General features: G+C 59.7%; 1 protein-coding gene across 2 annotated transcripts in view; it reads left to right on the forward strand.

Annotated features, from left to right (window-relative positions):
• Positions 1-19,148, forward strand: part of ADCY5 (adenylate cyclase 5) — a 145,168-nt gene extending 126,020 nt beyond the window's left edge. Inside the window, exons 13-21 of one of the 2 annotated variants that reach the window (XM_041773154.1) lie at positions 4,980-5,096; positions 5,290-5,454; positions 8,301-8,422; positions 10,215-10,247; positions 11,410-11,542; positions 14,660-14,923; positions 15,708-15,912; positions 16,828-16,952; positions 18,380-19,148. In XM_041773154.1, the coding sequence (XP_041629088.1) occupies positions 4,980-5,096; positions 5,290-5,454; positions 8,301-8,422; positions 10,215-10,247; positions 11,410-11,542; positions 14,660-14,923; positions 15,708-15,912; positions 16,828-16,952; positions 18,380-18,508 (1,293 nt within the window). In that variant the 3' untranslated portion in view covers positions 18,509-19,148. Of the gene's footprint in view, positions 1-4,979; positions 5,097-5,289; positions 5,455-8,246; positions 8,423-10,214; positions 10,248-11,409; positions 11,543-14,659; positions 14,924-15,707; positions 15,913-16,827; positions 16,953-18,379 lie in introns of both variants that reach the window. The other variant, XM_041773152.1, reaches the window with a different exon arrangement.
• Positions 19,149-19,368: the final 220 nt, after the last annotated feature.

Consider the following 19,368-nt stretch of genomic DNA (forward strand, 5'->3'; position numbering starts at 1 on the left):
TTGTAGGAAGTAAGGATTTTCATTCCTGTTGGCAACGTAGCTCTTTAAAAATGCAAATATTAACTAAAATTTCTGTTGAATTTCACAGCTTTACAAAGCACTTTAAAATGCTTCCCTTCATCGAGTCTTCATCGAGTCTTCTCCGGTACCTTGGTATCTCCCAAGGTACCGGAGCCCTGGATGCCTTCCCCAGGGTCAGACAGCGAGTAAGAGCTTGAGTACGTTTTTTGATACGTGCTTTATTGAGATGCAATTCAGTATAGAACATTCACCTTTGTAAAGGTGGACGAAATTGTAAGGGTTTTTAGTACCTTCGTGAAGTTATGTAACCATTACCACTAATTCCCGCACACTGTCGTCATCCCGAGGACCTGCTGACCTCTTAGCTGTCACCGTAACTTCCCTGCCCCCCACAGTCCCTGGCAGCCTCAAACTCTACTTCCTGTCTGCCTGAATTTGCCTGAAATCCTACAATACATGGCCTTTTGAGACTGGTTTCTATCACTTAGCATCATACCTTCAGGGTTCGTCCACGTGGTACCGAGTGACAACATTTCATTCCTTTTTTTTTTTTGGCCACATGTTCCATCGTGTGGATGCATCCCATTTTGTTTATCCAGTCATCAGAGGAAGTTTCCACTTTCAGGCTATTAGGAATAGTGCTGCTGGGATCGTTTGTAACAAGCTGTTACATGCACTTACGTTTTCAGTTCTCTTGGGTAAATACCTGTGAGTACAGTCTTGGGTCAGATGATAACTGTGTGTAGCGTTTTAAGGAACTGCCAACCTGTTTTCCAAAGCAGCTGCGCTATTTTGCATTCCCACCAGCAGTGTTACAAGGGTTCTGATTTCTCTCCATCCTCACCCACACTCGTTATTATCTGACTCCTTGATTACAGCCATCCTAGTGAGTGTGAAGTGGTACCTCATGTTTTGGAATTGCATTTCCCTGATGACTAATGGCAAACATCTTTCCATGGGCTTATTGGCCATTTCTATGGATTCTTTGGAGAAATGTCTATTCAAATCATTGTCCCATCTTTTTTTTTAAATAAAGATATGATTTATTTCTTCATGAGACACATTGAGAGAGAGAGGCAGAGACACAGGCAGAGGGAGAAGCAGGCTCCATGCAGGGAGCCCGACGTGGGACTCGATCCCGGGTCTCCAGGATCACACCCTGGGCTGCAGGCGGCGCTAATCCGCTGAGCCATCTGGGCTGCCCTCATTGTCCCATCTTTAAATTGGGTTATTTGTCTTATTGTTGAGTTGTGAGAGCTCTTCGTGTAAAGTAAAACCTTATCTGTAGTTCCACTTTCTGTGGTTTCGTGCCTGTAGTCAGCTCTGGCCTGGAAGCAGGTGGTCCTCCTTCTGATGGGCTGTCAGAAGGTCAGTGGTAGCCTCACCCTGTGTCACAGTGCCAACGTCATCCCGTCACCTTGCCCCATCACATAGGCATTTTATCATCTCGCATCACCAGCAGAAAGGTGAATCCAATAAGATATTTTGAGAGCGAAACCACATTCACGTAACTTTTATCACACTATAATTGCCCAATTTTATTATTATTGCTATTAATCTCTTGCTGTGCCTAATTTATAAATTCAACTTCATCATAAGTGTGTATGTGCAGGAAAAAGCATAGTGTGTGCATATACACACACACACACACACACACACACACACACACACACATTTCAGGACTGCCTGCAATTTCCGGCATCCACTTGGAGCGGGGGTGGGCGGTGGCGCCTTGAAGTAAGATGGATAAGACGAAATTACTGCATTCTGGTTACAAAACCCATATTAGATATACGGTTTGCAACAATCTTCTCCCATTCTCTGGCCTTCACTATCTTTTTTTAAATGTACATAATACAAAATTTTCCATTGTAACCTTTTTTAAACGTACAGTTCAGCGGTATTAAATGCATTCACACTGTCGTGCGGCCGTCACCGCCATCCATCTCCAGAATTTCACTGTTCCAAACAGAAACTTTATACCCATTAAACAGTAACTTCCCATTCTGTCCTCACCCCTGGCCACCACCATTGCCTTTTCCATCTCTCTGAGTCTGGCTATGCGAGGTATCTTGTAAAAGTGGAATCCTATATGGGAGTGTGTCCGCACAGCACAGTCCCTTGAGCACCCGAGTCTTGGTTTCCACTCAAGTCGTGATCTCAGGGGTCCGTGGGGCTCTGTGCTCAGTGCAGAGTCGGCTTGAGATTCTCTCTCCCTCTCCCTCCGCCCCTCCCACTCGTGCTTGCTCACTTGCACTCTCAAATAAATAAATCTTTTTTTTAAAAAGTGGAATCAAAATAAATAAATAAATAAATAAATAAATAAATAAATAAAAATAAAAAAGTGGAATCATATGGCACTTATCCCTTTGTGACTGTCTTTCGCTCAGCACACTGCCTTTAAGGTGTCATCCGTGTTGTAGATCGGGTCAGAATTTCCTTCCTTGAGGCTGAACTCCACTGGATGGCTATGCCCCACCTTGTTTGTCCATAGATAGACATTTGGGTCTCCCACCTTTTGACTATTGTGAATAATACTACTGTGGACATGAGCCTGTAATATCTGTACAAACCTCTGCTTTCTTATTCTTTTGGGTGTATATCCAAAGGGGGAATTGCTGGATCATATGATAATTCAATGTTTATTTTTTTGAGCAACTGTCACATTGTTTTCCAGATCAGCTGCATCATTTTTCATGCCCACCAGCAATGCATAGAGGTCCCGATTTTTCTATATCCGCACCTTTTTTACTTTCTTGATGGTGTTATTTGAAACACAAAAATTTTTTAATTTTTATGACCTCCAACTAATTTTTTTTTTTTTTGCTTGTGCTTTTGGCGTTAAATCTAAAAAACTACTGCTCAACCCAAAGTCACACAGATTGGCTTCCATATTTTCTTCTACAAGTTTTATAGTTTCAGCTCTTACATTTATGTCTCTCATCCATTTCAAGTTAATTTTTGTGTGTGGTGTGAAGTGGAGGCCCGGTATCATTCTTCTGCGTGTGAATATCCAGGTGCCTCAGCAACATTTGTTGAAAGGCTGTTCTTTCCCCCATTGAATTACCTTGGCAACTTTGTCAAAATCAATTGATCATAAGTGTAAGGGATTAATTCTAGACTCTCACTCTGTTCCATTGAGTGGAATATTCTATTTTCCATGTCTACTAAACAGGATTTTCGTTGAAGCTTGTGCTCTCCAAATCGCACATAGGTTTCCTTCTACTATGTAAGTGGTTTAATCAGATTGTCGTCTTTGTGACTCTAAAAGGAAGCGTTTTTCTGGAATAATGCCACAGACTTGATGATACACGGACATACCTGTGCTGGGGGGGCAACCCACTGGAATCTGAGGTCTTCACTGGCCAGCATATGGCGTGAAGGCTGTCAGGCCTCTATCAACTGCAGTTTGTTCTTTCCTATGGTCCCCTCTTTCCTCTGCTGAATAGGAGGTGGCCTTGTTGGAAGGGCGGAAGGGGATTTGGGTGGAAAAAATATACTGCTTCCCAACAGGCGCACCCAGCTCAAAGCCCAGCACCGAGGGGTCAGCAGGGCACTTCCTTGGTGGCAAGAACTATAAAGGGTCTGAGATTTGGTTTCACCCTACTTGCAAGCTGGTAAAGGAGCCTTACGCTGTCATGGATGCTGGCAGGAGACATGAGACTCTGGGTCAGAGACAAAGGATTCTATTACCCCTAGCACAGCAAGAGCAGTGACATTAACATGTTAGTGTCGGCTTCACAGAGCCCATGGGGCAGATGTGACAGGCCCACGTGGATGCTCTGCACAGAGTGAGTGTGGGTCACAACAGGGGAACAGTAGACCAAGGTCCCGGTACTTGCTAGCAGGAAACCGTGGAGCACACAAGCCTCCTGCAGTGGGAATGAGCAGTCGCATAGCGGTCACACTGTGTCCTCTTGCCTGTTTTGTTGTGTGTGTTACCACCCTGTCAGCACGGGAGGATGGATAAGCCTTGTAGTCTGACATACACAGATGCTCAGGGCCCTGAGAATCTTACAGATGGGAAGCCTTCAGAGAAGGAAGTGACTTGCTGAGGGTCGTGCAGGAAAAGCCCTGTCTAGAACCTTCCAGGCTCCCGACCCAGTGCTTTTTCCACCACCATCCTCTGCCCTTAAGGGTTTCCATCCAACACCTGGCATTTTGGCAGCCGACCAGCCTCACCGGGAGGCATCGAGGGCAGAGGAAGCCCAAATGCACCCCTTAGTTTCTCTGTGTCTGCCAACATCATTTTAAATCTAGGCTGCTTTGGAGGTGCGGAGGACTCGGTGGATAAAGCCAACTGTGGCAGCTGTGGTGACGGGGTCATTTCATTGCCAGGACTGCAGTGGGTCTTTGAGTGGACGTGCAATTTGTCTAGTGGAAGCAAGTGTAGGAAGGCGTAGATGAGGAACGGATCCACGAGAGTCCTGAAGAAAGGGTCACTGAGCTCGTGTGTGCAGGGCCCCACCCTGCTGCTCACAGCTCCTCTGCCCCCTTTTCTCGAGCCCGTCCCCTCCCTCCAGGCCCCAGGTCCTCCCAGTCCCCAGACTCCGCTCTCTCCCACGCAGAAGCCTTCTGAGCCTCCCTGGGCAAGTTTGGGGAGGCCTCCCCAGCTGCCGCCTACTGTCCCCCCCACCCAGACCGTAGTCCTGACCAGCTCAGCAGTCAGGTAGCATGTCCCCCAGCTTTCCCCTCTGCTCTAGGGGGTCAAGAGAGCATCTCTGCTCCCCTCCTGCCTCTCCCAGCCATGAGCTCCGCAGCAGGCCCACGCCCGGCCGTCGTCCTGGGGGCAGGTGCGCAGCACACCGGGTGGAGGGTGTTCAGGGAGCTCGGGGGGTTGCGGCCCAGGGACCGAGGTGGAGGGGAGGGCAGCTGCCGGCCGCTCGCTCCTCCGGGGCAGTTTGCAGAGGCGCCACCGCCTTCTGTTGTCTCCCTCCCTCCCTGTTGCCCTGGGGCAGCTCTTCCCGGCCCCGCTCCAGAGCCTCTCGAGGAAGATCGTGCGCTCCAAGACCAACAGCACCCTGGTCGGGGTGTTCACCATCACCCTGGTGTTCCTGTCGGCTTTCGTCAACATGGTAGGTCTGCGGTCGCACTGGGCTGCTGAGGCCCCTCACGCAGGTTTTAGTTCCTGGCTCCGAGGGCTGGGGGGCCCCGGAACACTCGAGAAGCCCCCAGGGCAGGGCCAGCCGCTCGGCGCCCCCCACAGTGTCAGGCTGCACCCCCCCTCCCCGGGCCGGGCCCCACGCTGAGCCCCCCTCCCGCCCCCAGTTCATGTGTAACTCCGAGGACCTGTTGGACTGCCTGGCGGACGAGCACAACATCAGCACCAGCCGGGTCAACGCGTGCCACGTGGCGGCGTCGGCGGCCAACCTCAGCCTGGGCGACGAGCAGGGCTTCTGCGGCAGCCCCTGGCCCAGCTGCAACTTCCCCGAGGTACTGGGCGCGGGGGGCACGCGGGGACCCCCCACCCGCCCCCGGACTCTCGCTCCGCGGGCCGGGCGCCTTCTCCACGGAGGAGCCACCCTGCCGGCCGCGTGGATGGTCCCCAGGCCGGGTGCCGGCACCCAACGGCACAGCGGCCCTGCAGCGCCGGCGAGTGGAGACCTTTCCATATGGGGAAAGTGAGGCCCGGGGTGGGGAGCCCCCAAGGTCCTGCAGTGAGTAAGAGGCACACACCAGGGCTTTCCCCCCGGCCGTCTGGGGCTGGGATCCGGTCTTAACCCGGGGCACAGGTCTGCCTCCGAGGCAGAGGTGGGCCGGGGGGGGGGTGGGGGCCAGGCCTGCCGTCACCCTCATCGTTGGCTGGAACATTTTCGTTGGACCCACGGGTTATTGGGGTTAAAAACTGGGGCCAAGAACCCTCAGGGAGCGGCATACATTGAGTGCCTATGGTTTGTGGGGTGCTTCATCCACCTCCTCCTCCTCGGGGAGCGCTTTTCCAGCGAGTAGAGCAGCTGGGCTGGGCCTCTAGCCTAGGTGTCCGCTCCGTGTGCGGCTGCCCCCGACGCCCCAGCTGCCCCCCACCCCTCAGCTGTCTCCCACCCCCATGCCCCAGCTGCCCCCCAAACCCCCGCCCCAGCTGCCCCCCATCCCCCAGCTGGCCCCCAAACCCCCACCCCAGCTGCCCCCACCCCTCAGCTGCCCCATCCCCCATGCCCCAGCTGCCCCCATGCCCCAGCTGCCCCCATGCCCCAGCTGCCCCCACACCCCCATGCCCTATATGCCCCCCCACCCCCGCCCCAGCCACCCGCGGTGCTCACACAGAACCTGCGAGATGATGGCTGCTGTTGCTCTTTCCCGGGGAGGTGGCCCCAACCTTCACCCAGCTCCCAGGACTCACGGAAAGGTCCAGAACCACAGTGAGGCCCCCAGGGCGTTATGGTGCCGGCCTGACTCCCCCAACCCCTGGGAGGGAGCCCGATCCTTGGCCCCATAGGAGGGGCAAGGAAGATGCGGCGCGGGGGCCTCTGCCCACCTCGGGGACGAGCCTTCCCGCTCGCGCCTCTGTCTCTTGCACAGAGCCGGAGCCCGCAGGAGCCGCGGCCCGAGGCTGTTTGCTCCTGGACTCGCCCCTTGGGGGCGGCTTCAGGAAGAAGCCGGGGGGATAGGGGGCGCTAGCGGTGGCTGCTGGGTCTGGCTCGGGAGGGGCGTCCCCCCGCCACAGTCCCACCGGCTTGGGTGCCGCTGCGGAGCCCTCGGCGCGCCCGGACGCCAGGGCCCTTGGGGACAGCAGCTGTAAGCCAGGGCCGCCCCCGGACGGGCTGGGACCCTGGGGCTGCAGGAGCTGCGTGGCGCTGCCCGCGTCCTCTGCCCCTGTCCGCCCGGCGGCGGGAGGCCGCCCCCCCTTCCCGGGGCCCTGTGCGGTCCCTCGCTGGGCTCCTGCACGTCTAGGGCGCCCGAGGGTCCAACCTGGGAGCGTCCTCCGGCGCCGTTTGGCCTCCAGCCCGAGGCAGTGGAAGCCAACGGGGAGGCCGGTGCCAACTCTGGAGTAGGGCTGCCAAGTGTGCAAGGAGGAGCAAAGCTGCTGCTGACACGCCGGGACGGAGCCAAAAGGCACCCCTGGCGCCTGAGGTGCGGGCCCCCTGTTGTCCGAGGCCGAGATTGAGGCTTGGCGACCAGCAGGGACTTCCCCGGGGCAAGTCGTGTAGGGCCCCAATGCCCCGTCCGAGCCTTCCAGGTCGGGTATGTTGGGAATTGCGGAGCTTCTCAGCGTCCAGAGGGTATTTCACACCCGCGCGTAGGCCGGGCCGCACCTGGTCATGATGGACCGTAACGTTTGGGCAGCGAAGTGCACGCGGAGTCTCAAGAAGCAGGTTAAAGACGATAAGCAGCAGCATGGCAGTTGGGGCAGGTTTGCCACCAAATAAGGGCAGCTGAGGCCTTGCCACCGCATCAGCCGTGAAACGCCGTCAGGTTTCAGAGCTTTGGATTTAAGGTTGCAGGTCAGGGGCTGGGGCGCTCTGTCCCCAGAGCTCTCGGGGCGCCAGCCGTGCCGTGGCTGCACCCCACCGTAGCAGAGCCCGGGGCACGGGGGTTCTGCGGATGGGGACGCGGAGGCTTAGGTTGGCCCAACGGCCCAAGTCGCACAGACGGTCCGTAATAAATCAGGGTAAACCTCAAGCCTGCCTGGCCTGGAGCCCTGCTCTAACCATCGGGCTCTCCTGCCTGTGCCCGCGAGCTCTGCCCAGAGCCGCATCCCCCCCCCCCTCCGCCCCGGTAGCTGCCCAGGCGTCTTCACGTCACATCCCAAGTCTGCGTGAGCAGGAGTATCCTCAGACCAGTCCTCACCTGCGGCTCGGCTGGGGCTTGGGGAGGCTGGAGCTGGGGGGAGGCTGGAGCTAGGGCTCGGGGAGGCTGAGGTTGGGGCTGGGGGAGGCTAGAGCTGGGGGAGGCTGGAGCTGGGGGAGGCCAGGGCTCAGGGAGGCTCCAGCTGGGGGAGGCTGAGGCTGGAGCTGCGGCTCAGGAGGCTGGAGCTGGGGGAGGCTGAGGCTGGGGCTGGGGGAGGCTGGGGTTGGGGCTGAGGGAGGCTGGGACTCGGGGAGACTGGGGCTTGGGGAGGCCAGGGAGGCTGGAGCTGGGGCTGGGGGAGGCCAGGGCCGGGGGAGGCCAGGGAGGCTGGAGCTGGGGCTGGGGGAGGCCAGGGCCGGGGGAGGCTGGGGCTCGGGGAGGCCAGGGTTTGGGGAGGCCAGGCCGGGGCGCTGAAGGCCGCTGCCCTCTGTCCGCAGTACTTCACCTACAGCGTGCTGCTCAGCCTGCTGGCCTGCTCCGTGTTCCTGCAGATCAGCTGCATCGGGAAGCTGGTGCTCATGCTGGCCATTGAGCTCATATACGTGCTCGTCGTCGAGGTGCCCCGGGTCACGCTGTTTGACAACGCTGACCTGCTGGTCACCGCCAACGCCATGTAGGTGCCCCCCCGCCTCGATTTCCCCACCGGGTCTGGGGCCCTGCAGGGAGGCCAGGCCAGTGGGTGGCTGGGAGCCTGGGCTGCGGGGGACTTGCAAGGGGGCTGCTCTGTGGCTCCCCAGCTGACCACCCGGGCAAAGCACTGCAGTGTGGCCTTCTCCGCCATCTCTTATCCAGTACGGGGCCGGGGGGCTGGCCTCAGGGTGACTAGGTCCTTCCTGCCCTCAGGCCTCAGTGAATTATTCCTCATTTGTTCAGGGCAGCCTCTGATGAGCTATTTTCATTTAGCTCCATCTGTCTATGGCACCTTAGGCCCAGAGAGGAGTCAAGATTCAACAGAGCTGGATAGCAAGGTCTGTGGAGTAGGAAAAAAAAACCTTTGTGGTTTCTGGGACATACATTGTCCCTTTTCATCCTCTTAGCAGCCCAGCAAAGTAGGCAGGGCTGCCACGGACGGTTGGGTAGTCTGTGCACTGCTCAGAGGCTCCTGGTTATGAGGGTGAGCCACTGGGTCCCACTTCCAGGCAGCAGGCTTGGGGCTGTACCCCAGGCTATCTAACTCCCAGTAAAACAGGAATAATGTCCATAGTAGTAAAACATCTGTAAGGTGCCGAGTGTCAGTACCCTTCTCTTCCCGTCACCCTGCTATGCGTGCACACACATACACATACACACACACACACACACACACACACCAGGAAGTGCAAAAAATGCGAGTGACAGGTCTGTGTCCCTTGAGAAAAATGCAGCAAACTGTGCTTTCTCCAAGTTATAGGAAGAGATCCACTCATCCTTGTATCCATTCATCCAAAAGCATTCACTGAGGGCCTACGTGTCCCAAGCGCTGAGCCGGAGAGCGCGGTACAGTCATGGATGAGACAGGCGATAACTCCAGGGTCAGAAACGCCACTTTCTGGCGAAGACGGTGTCACCTGAGCAAAGGAAGGCGTAGGGAAGGATCTAGGACTCAAGGGCGCCCTTCCTGGTGGCCGAGTGGGGCTGTGGGCAGACAGCGGGGAGGCCATGGCCCCAGGGGCCGTGCAGGCTGCTGTGCCTGGAGGGCCAGGAGGGGAGGCAGTCCAGGCCCTCCTCCCTCTGATGGGCTCCTTCCCCCCACTGCCAGCCTCTCCGCACCGCCCCCCCCAGGTCATTTCTCGTTTGGGAGGCCCTGGCTGGCTCTGGGGCGCTGCTCAGGAGATACATAATGCGAGGCACGCGTATAATTCAAAAATTTTCTAGTAGCTATATTAGAAAGGCAAAACATGCACTTTTAATATTTTTATTTAACCAACACATTCACAATACTAATTTGCAGTCAATATAAAATCATTAATGAAACACATTTCATTTTTCCCCCACACTGATTCTTCAAAACCTGGTATCTGTTAGACACCACGGGACGTTTTAACTTGCACCAGCCACGTGCGAAGGCTCAGGAGCCACACGTGGCTGCGGCCACTGCACTGGGCAGCACGGGGGTCGTGTCTTGCTGCCTCCGGAGGCAGCACGATGCTGAGGCGGGAGGCAGGCTGGCTTCTGCCCCGGGGCAGGGGTGCTGGGGGGCCCCCGGGTCTCAGGGAAGGGGGACCCCCTTGCCCTGATTTGCGGTCTTGGTGGCCGGGGGCCGGGGGGGCTGGTCTTTCTGCAAGCCTCCCGTCCTGAAGGTATTGGTGGATCCCAAGGGGTGCTGGGGGTGCTGCAGGGGTCCAGGAGTGGGGGCAGCAGAGCTGGGCGGGTGGGGGCGCACGCAGAGGGCAGCCCCAAACAGCCCTCCCCGTTCCTGTCCACAGAGACTTCAACAACAACAACGGGACCTCGCAGTGGTGAGTGTGTGCCCCCGAGTTGTCCGAATCAGCGCTCCGGGCCTTGGCGGCCAGCAGCCTGCGGGGCGGGGTGGGGGGCAAAGCAGCTGCTTCCTCAGCGGGTCCCAAGGGGTCTAACTGGTGGAGGCCCTTCTCCCCCTGGGTGGTCCCCACTGCTGCACAATGCCCTGCAGGCTCAGCAGCTGGGCCTGCAGGGCCCGCGGGCCATTGCACGGGCGTCATCGGAAAGCGTCTGGCCTCAGGCTCTCCCCAGGAGCAGGTGGGCGCTGGGGCACAGGAGAACGGGAGGCGGGGACCCCCTCACCCAGCTGCCCTCCCTCCGGGAGAAGCAGGGTAAGCTCGGCGCTGGGCTGCTGCTGGGCAGCGAGGCTGTGCAGCCCTCAAGGTCCAGGCTCTTTCCTGGGGACCGGGACCAGGGTTTGGGACAGTGGCCTTTTATTGCCGCTTAGAGAGAACTGGTAGGGGGGTGAGGGGAGGAGCAGAGGGAGGGGGAGAGAGCACCTGGAGTAAGCTCTCTGCTGGGCGCGGGGCCCCATCTCAGGACCCTGAGACCATGACTTGAGCCCAAATCAAGAGTCAGCTGCTTACCCGGCCGAGCCCCCGGGTGTCCCGGGGCAGCAGCTCCCATGAAGAGCAGTTATTAATAACGGTCACAGGAGTGGAATTAGCCATTATTAGCTGCTAGTCTTGGGGTTCCTGCTGTGGGTGTATACAAGGAGTTTCGTATACAGTAGCTTTAATTCTTAAAGTGTGGCCGTTGTGATCCCCTTTTGCAGATTAGGAAACTGAGGTTCAGAGAGGTTACGAGGCTTGCCCAAAGCCCAGAGGGGTCACTGCCCGGCTCCCTTGTTACTGTGCCCACGGCCCTGTTGTGTCTATTGGGAGAGACCTGGGATGGACACGGCCTTTTACAAGGGCCTCACCGATCCCCCGATGAGACCAGAGGGAAGGTTCCCAGTGATGCGGGGAGAGGAGGGCATCGGGCACCGGGTGCGAGCGGGCGCTGCGACGGGGCTGCGGGCCGGGAAGGCTTCCCGGGAGAGGCACTGCCTCGGGCAGAATGAGCAGGAGGCTGAGGAGAGGGGGCGTAGCGGGAGGAAGAGAAAGGCCCGAGGACGCTCGGACCTGCCTGCAGTGCCAGGGCATCTGCCGCCCCCTGCAGCCCTGAGCACGCGACCAAGGTGGCGCTGAAGGTGGTGACGCCCATCATCATCTCCGTCTTCGTGCTGGCCCTGTACCTGCATGCCCAGCAAGTGGAGTCCACCGCCCGCCTGGACTTCCTCTGGAAACTGCAGGTGGGTGGCCCGGGGCGGGGCTGGGGAGGCGCGAGCACGTGAGCACGGTCATCCCTGGGCTGGCTGGGCCTTACTAAGGCACTGCTGGGGTGTCCCGCTCAGGCCTCATCCCCACCAGCCGGCGCCCCGTGTCCCAGCAGGTCCGCTCCCTGCTCCCTGGAGCCAAGAGGCAAAACCCCAGAGCTTATTCCAGTCCAACGCCCCCTGACAGTGCTGGGACTTTGATGGGCCCCAGGGACACGCTGTGAAGTCGCAGACACTGGCCAGGCACTAGTGGGCACATCCAGAGCCGGGGTGTGGCGCAGGAGGGGAGGAGGGCGGGGTGCGCACTGCCCGTGTCACCGTGTCACGAGGCTGCAGTGCAGGAGCTGGCCCAGCAGGCCTCTGAGCGGGGCTTATGGGGCCACAACTGGCGTGAATCTTCCAGGGGAGGATGGAAACCCAGACGGTGGTTCGCCCTGGCCCTGGGGAGAGGTGGCCGGGGCAGGGGCAGTGGGGTGCTTGTTACCTACCGGGGGCTCAGAAGGTCCCGAGGGCACGCACGGCGTCTCCCCTGGGGGCAGCAGCCTCGGCCTCCAGCTCACCCGCAACCCACGCGGGCCGCCTCCATCCTCAGCTGCCTGTTAACGCTGAGATTCAAGTCTTCAGGCTGGCGCGGGAGGCCCCGAGTTCGGTTACGGGTGGGGGCATCCAGCTGCCCCGCTGTCCACTGCGGTCCCCCTCGGGGGCTCGAGGAAGCTCTGTGCGCCGGAATGCCGGGGGGGGGGGCCGAGAGGCCCACCTCCTGAGCTCCCATTGCCGCCTCCCTGCCTCCTCTTGGCTCTCTCACGCCCTCTCCTTTGGGGAGGCTCCCCCGCGGCTCCAGCTCTCTCCTAAGTGCTGACCAGGCTCCGTGGGACCCGGGGCTGACGTCCCCCCACTTCACGCGCACGTGTGCACACCCCCCACACACACCCCCACCTCCCACGGGAGCCCCAGGGAGTCCCTGGCCCCCAAGACGGTTGCTGATGGGCAACTAAGTTGTGTTGCAGAGACCTCGAGAAACGGGCAGAAGCAAGGGAAGGGTGAGGCTGCCACTCAGCCTGTCTTGGGGACCTGTCCCCCCCCACGCCAGGTCTCTGTCCAGCCCCTGAATGCACAGGGTCAGTGAGAGGCTGCCGGCCGGGGCTGAGCAGAACAGCCGGGGGCTCCCTCACCACCCCCACCCAGTGCCCAGGCAACAGAGGCCCCTGCACACAGGTGGGAGGGTGGGACGGTGAGCACGTCCCTACCTGCCAGGTGTGTCGGCCTCTCTCCCCTGAGCCCCAGCCGCGGGCTCATGATGCTTACCTGTCCCTCCCTGTCCCATCCTCCAGGGCTTTTGGGAGGGGGAACAACATCAAATATGTATCAGTAAGCAAAAACCTGAACACAGGCCCTTGGGATGGGTGAGTGATAATCCGTTGCCCCCCACCCCACCCCAGTCAACCCAGCAGCCCGTGTGGGTCGCTGGCCCTAGTGGGTGTGTGACTTACCGACAGGGACGGGGGGAGGCCTGAGGCAGGATCGGGCCTGCTCCTGGCCAGACAGCTGGGTCTCCGCTGTCGCGAGAGCCGACTCTTGTCCGTCCCCCAGGGCAGTGACCTCATTAGGATCAGCAGGGGGCTTTGGACCCCTGGACCCTCCTGCCCGGCCCGAGCCCAGTCCTAGAAGCAGCTGGCTGCGTGGGGAGCGGCCCAGCGTCATGTCTCAGGGCAGCGTGCTCAGAGTTCTGGGCAGGTCTTGGCCTGTGTTCCCAGCAGTAGCCCTGCTCCCACTGTCCCAGCCCCAGCCTCCACGGCCACCTGCTGGGCTGATCAGAGGAGCTGGCGGGCTTCTGGGTCCCAGGCCATGGACCATCTTAGAGCTAGGGGCGGTGGCCCCAGGTGATGAAGAGGGGGTGGCCCGAGGGAGCCTCACGGGAGCAGAGGTCACGTGGGTTGGAAGATAGCACATGCCTGCTGGGCCCACCTGGCGTCCCAGGGCCCAGGAACTTCCGTAGGTGCGACCCCCATTCTCGAAGCCATGTTTCCAGTGACCGTAGGAGCGATAGACTGTGGTGCCGTCAGCTCAGGTGCAAGGCTAGGCTGGGCCTCTGAGCCTTGGGGTCCCTGACCTTTGTCTGCTCCTGCTAGACCCAGGTCCCGTGGCCTCCGGCGAGGGTGCTGGCAGTTTCCCTAAAGCAGCTGCCACCCACCTGGAGAGCCGGGAAGTAGCCCTGGCCCTGGTGGAGGTCCTTGTTGCAGCCGGACAGATAGGCTTCCACGTTGAGTTAGGGCGGGTCCAAGAGGGCTGGCGAGACCTTTGCAGTGGCCCCGCAGTGGTCCTTACCCGCCTGTTTGCCAACATGGTCACTCTCCATTAAAGGGGCCACTTGGCTTGCCCTCAAGGGGGAGGAAGCCAGCAGACTGCCCTCTGTACCTCCTGTGTCCCATGAACTCTGGTCAGGTGGCTCCTGCACCTCTGCGCTTCAGCCTGAGCCACTCTTGGCCACTTGATTCCAGAGCTCTGCACTGTCCCTTTAACCTGGAGGGTGAGTGACCACAAAGCCTGATTTCCCAGACCCAAGAAAGTGGGGGAGAACCAAAATCAGTGGTGACGTCCCCATCCCACCCCAGGTGGCCCTTTGGGGCATCTGCACCTCCTGGCCCTGGGGCACGCCTGCCCTTGGGGGAACCGGGGGGAGCGGCAGGGCTTTGGGTCATCTTCCCGTGGGTCGGTCTGCAGGAGGGACCCTCCTCAAACGGTGCTCCCTGATAGGAAGAGGGAAAGGGACAGCGGGGGAGCGCTTGGTCGCCAGAGGGCCACTGGAGGTGCGGTCTGGGACCAGCCCCGTAGCCGCCCTGTCGGCCCAGCTCTGCGCAGACAGGCTGCGCTCGGCCTCTCCTCCAGGCCCTGGGTCCAGCACCCTCCCGCGTGTCGTGTTCTGAGGGGCGGGCAGGCCCAGTGGGTGCGAACACGCGTGTCGCTTTTCTGCTGTCGCTGCTCCTCGCGGAGAGCGGGAGGTGGGGACGGCGGGGAGGAGCCGGGGAGGAGTGGGGGGGCCCGGGGCTGCGGCCTACGCACCCCTCCCTCCGACCGGCCGGTGCCGTGTCCTAGGCCACGGAGGAGAAGGAGGAGATGGAGGAGCTGCAGGCCTACAACCGGCGGCTGCTGCACAACATCCTGCCCAAGGACGTGGCTGCCCACTTCCTGGCCCGCGAGCGACGCAACGACGAGCTCTACTACCAGTCGTGCGAGTGCGTGGCTGTCATGTTCGCCTCCATCGCCAACTTCTCCGAGTTCTACGTGGAGCTTGAGGCCAACAATGAGGGTGTCGAGTGCCTGCGGCTGCTCAATGAGATCATCGCTGACTTTGATGAGGTGCGGCTGGGGAGTGGGGGGTGCGTGGGTCCCTGGAGCGGGAGGGACGCCAGGGCACCCGAGGACAGGCCCCTGGCCTCCTACAAAGGACAAAATAGGTCCACAGACGCGGCTCAGCCGAGGTCACAGCCAGTAGGTGACCAAGGGGGCTTCTGAGACCCTGGCCGGCTATCCCGCCAGTCCTCCCCATTCGCTGCTGTTTCTCTCATGCCACCTGGGGCTGGGCATGCGCCGGGTCGGGGCCTGGCTTTCGAGAGAGTCCAAGGAAGGAGGGCCTAGACCAAGGGAGGAAGAAGGACGATGATCCAAAGTCCTTGACGGCAAGGGCAGAAACACAAACAAGCACCCTCAGCAAGTACCCGGTGTGTGCCCGGCACTGGGTCTGCTGTGCCCAGGAGGGCATTTCGACCCTGGGAGCTCACTGAGTGATGAGCGTGAGGGGATCAACCCCAGCGGGATTGCAGGTCCTGGGGAGGAGGATGGGGCTGGGGCCAGGCTGTGTGGAAACAGCCCCTGCGGCTCCTGGGGCAGCAGGTAACTCACGTTGGCTGAAGTGCGTCTGGGCAGGCTTCTGGCTGGGCCTGGAGGTAGAGGAAGGGTGTCTCTCTGGACAAAGATGAGGACGTGTCCCTGGGAGGTCTGCTTTGTCAGGCTCACACGTTAGCGTGGAGACGGGCCCCCTGTGCGAACCGAGGGGCTATGAGGGGCCATGCTGCTGCCCTTCCCCGCAGACCTCAGTGCCCCAGCCTTGGAGGTGACCCAGGTTTGGCCTCCTTCCATCCAGATCATCAGCGAGGATCGGTTCAGGCAGCTGGAGAAGATCAAGACCATTGGCAGCACCTACATGGCCGCCTCAGGCCTCAATGACTCTACATACGACAAGGTGGGCAAGACCCACATCAAAGCCCTGGCTGACTTTGCCATGAAGCTCATGGACCAAATGAAGTACATCAATGAGCACTCCTTCAACAACTTTCAGATGAAGATCGGTGAGCTTGGCTTCCGGCCAGTCCAGCCTGGGGGCAGCAGGTGGGGTAAAAAGCCGCATGTGGCCTGGCAGGACCGAGGAGGAGGGCTGTGGAGGGAAGGGTCTATGTTTGTGGTCCTCCCTCTCATGCAACGGTGAGGCTTGATGCAGCCCCGGGTGAGAGTTTCTGGGGCAAGAGGGGAGAGAGCCCAGGGGCTTGGAGACGTGGCAGGAACTGTCTAGACCACATCAGCTAAGCCAGGTGTGCTGGGGAAGGTTCTTGCCTGGGGAGGAGGGAGGACGCTTGAGGTGGGGGAACCAGCACAGCGGATGCTGAGTGGCAGGGTGATCGGGGTTGGTGTGGGCAAGACTGGGAGGACGTCGGGGAGATTAGAGCAAAAGTGCCAGGAGTGAGGCAGGGAGCCCACATGGAGGGCAGCAGCCTTGCTTCTGGAGCTGGGCCCTGGCGACATCCCGGCCCGTCCTAGCTCAGACGCCCGGGGGAGGCCCACTTGGACACGGAAGAGACCGTGGGTTAGGAGGAGCCACCATGGTAGTGCCCCCGAAAGCAGCAGCAGAGGTGAGGAGGAAGAGAAGGGGGGCTCTGGTACGCGGAGCCTGAAGTGGCAGTGAAAACTGAAATGCCCCTGAGAAGGAGGATTATGGAAAGGCGACCGGATGATGTGGCACGTCCCTGGGTGCTCGAAGAGGGTGGTCCTGCTGATGCACTGGCAGGGGCGGCCACCTGGGTGGCACACGTACGGGAGCGGTGCTGCGTGAACAGGCCTCTGTGGTCTGGCTTGGCGGGGCGGGAGCTGCGGGGCCAAGCCTGTCTTCAGGCCAAGCAGAACCCGCTGGGCATCGAGGGAGGGATGAGAGTGGGGGCGAGCGCTGGTCTGAGCCCCGAAGAGAACGTGCCGACTTCTGTCCCCTGCAGGGCTCAACATCGGCCCCGTGGTGGCCGGGGTGATCGGGGCTCGCAAGCCTCAGTACGACATCTGGGGCAATACGGTGAACGTGGCCAGCCGCATGGACAGCACCGGCGTGCCAGACCGCATCCAGGTGAGGGCTGGGGCCCACCTGGCGGGCCTCAGGCTGTGCCGCACGGTCTTGGGGGCAGGCCGCCGGCAGGTCCCTGGAACCCCAAGTGTGTTTCCAGCCCTCAGCACCTTGGACAGAGCTCCAGCCCGCTGAGCCCTCTACTGGCCGCAGAAGGAATTGAGGGGTCCCGGCTAAGCCGGAGTGCTAAGGACCCAACCCGCATACGCAGCGGGACACAAAGATTATACGGAAGGGGGAAGGGGGGGGGGGGGACAGGTCCTGCTGCATGGAGCCCACAGCACTCAGGGCCTATTTCAGGGGAACCAGGCAAGGCCACTGGTCCCTGGGATGGTGCCCCCAACAGCCAAGGGGCCTGGCCAGAGGCCCAGAGATTTTTTTTCTCTTCTCTATCCTTTGCAAGCTGGCATTTGTGAGTCCCAGGCCTTCCTTGATTCCCTCTGCTCCAGTCTGACAAGATTGAGGCCCTGGACTGGGCTCCCTTCCTGTACCCTCCAGCCCCCCATGCCCCACAAGGCTGTGGGCAGGTCACTGAGCTTCCCTGGCCTCAGTGTCCCCACGTTTGAACTGTGCTCTCTTGCATGGCCCTTTCTTTGCTCACACTGATGCTGCTCAAATGTCCCTTAGATTCCGTCTCCCGTGGGACCCCTGAACAAAGAGTCGGCCCAAGCATAGCTCTGGCCAGATCAGCCCCGCCTGGCTGGCATGTAGGTGCTGTCGGAGTGACCTGAGCAAACTGCTTTCTCCCACCTGCATCCCCGTGTCAAGGGGAGAAGGGACACGATGGGAGATGGGGAGAGTTTGCAGAGCTTCTGACCCCACCCACAGCCAAGTGAAGGACTCTGTGCAACCACACAGTGGCCTGGCACCTCAGCTTTGCAGAGGGCTTTCCCATTCTTGGAATACGCATGGTACCGCAGCAGGGTCACCTTCCAGTAGCCCACCCAGAGATTCCCGGGCCCTTCTCCCCCGGCCTGACAGCCAGGAAGGGCCAGGAGCCTCAGCGGTACTGTGGGATGTGCTCAGGGAGCTCCCCTAGTGAGATTCGCGCTTGCATAGCTGCTTTCTCCTTCACCCAGCAGTAGTGCGGTGACTACCGAGGCCACTGCTCAGTCCCCCTCTTTGTTCCAAAAGCTGAAGCAGATGGGCAGTAGGACACAGGCCTGGATGCAGGCTCTGCCATTGGTTAGCTGTGAAACCCTAGGGAAGGGACTCGGGTTTTGTGAGCCTGAGATCATAGGACTTCCCTCCGAGTTTGAGGGCCGCTGCTTATCCCATTTAATCTAGCTGCCGTGGAGTGAGACTTGGGTGAGCACGCTGGTCACATGCTCAGGATCGATGGCAGCAGCGTGAGATTGCTACGGGTGCACCTGTCATCGTGGATGACGACAGGCAGTTCAGGGATCTGAACCTCTCCATTGCCTCCTCAGGTCACCACGGACATGTACCAGGTGTTGGCTGCCAATACGTACCAGCTGGAGTGCAGGGGTGTGGTCAAGGTCAAGGGCAAAGGCGAGATGATGACCTACTTCCTCAACGGTGGGCCCCCGCTCAGTTAGCAGCTGCCAACTGGTGATGCCAGGCCGCCTGGCCTCCTGAGAAACGGAAATGGCTTCTTTGTGTGCCAGTGGGCAGGTGGAAGCCTGCGCTCTAGCCCGTGTGGCCGCGCCGGTGAGATTTTCCACTTTGACTCCAGAAGCAGCTTCTGCCTTTGTGGGCAGGCCCCAGGCCCTGGGGTGCCAGCGTCCTGCAAGCACCAAGCTGACCAAAGATGTTTCCTCCGTAGAAGACTCCGCCAGGCGTGATCTGAGTCTCGAGTTTTCTAACGGGTGCTGCTACTGCACGGGTAGAAAGGAGCTGCTGGAGCTCTGGCGGCGTGTGGTAGCCAGGCGTGCGGCAACAGGGCTGACGGGGAGGCCTCGGCCTGGGGGACCCAGGGCCCCGCTTTCCTGTGTGAGCATTTCAGCTTCCGCCAGAGGCCACGGCCCCTGCCCCGCGGAGGGGCTTCTGGCGGAAGTGCTGGCTGCGGAGGGGCTGCGGCCTTCTCCGCAGTCCCCCTCCTGCACCCGCACACGTAGACGACGCCTCGTCGAGGGGAACGGAACGAAGTGCGAGGGGGAGGCAAGAGGACTCGAGGCAAGGAGGGGTGGTTCTGAGAAAAAGAATATTTATTAAATAAAACAACTTTCTGTGCCCTTCTTTAGACTATGCTAGTTGTATGCGTGTAAGAGACCCGCAAGCAAACGAAGATGCCGCTGGGGTGGGAGGGCAGGGACCCCGATTTGTCTTTTTGTATTTTTTATTTTGTATCATTGAAATCCTTGGAGATCTAACAAATATACCAAATTCTATATTTTGTAAATTATACTAGAAAACAGCTGTGCACAGCATTTGTACTGTATGTATGTCAACGTATGTA

Source organism: Vulpes lagopus, chromosome 1 (genome assembly GCF_018345385.1).
Source record: "Vulpes lagopus strain Blue_001 chromosome 1, ASM1834538v1, whole genome shotgun sequence".
NCBI classification, from domain to species: domain Eukaryota; kingdom Metazoa; phylum Chordata; class Mammalia; order Carnivora; family Canidae; genus Vulpes; species Vulpes lagopus.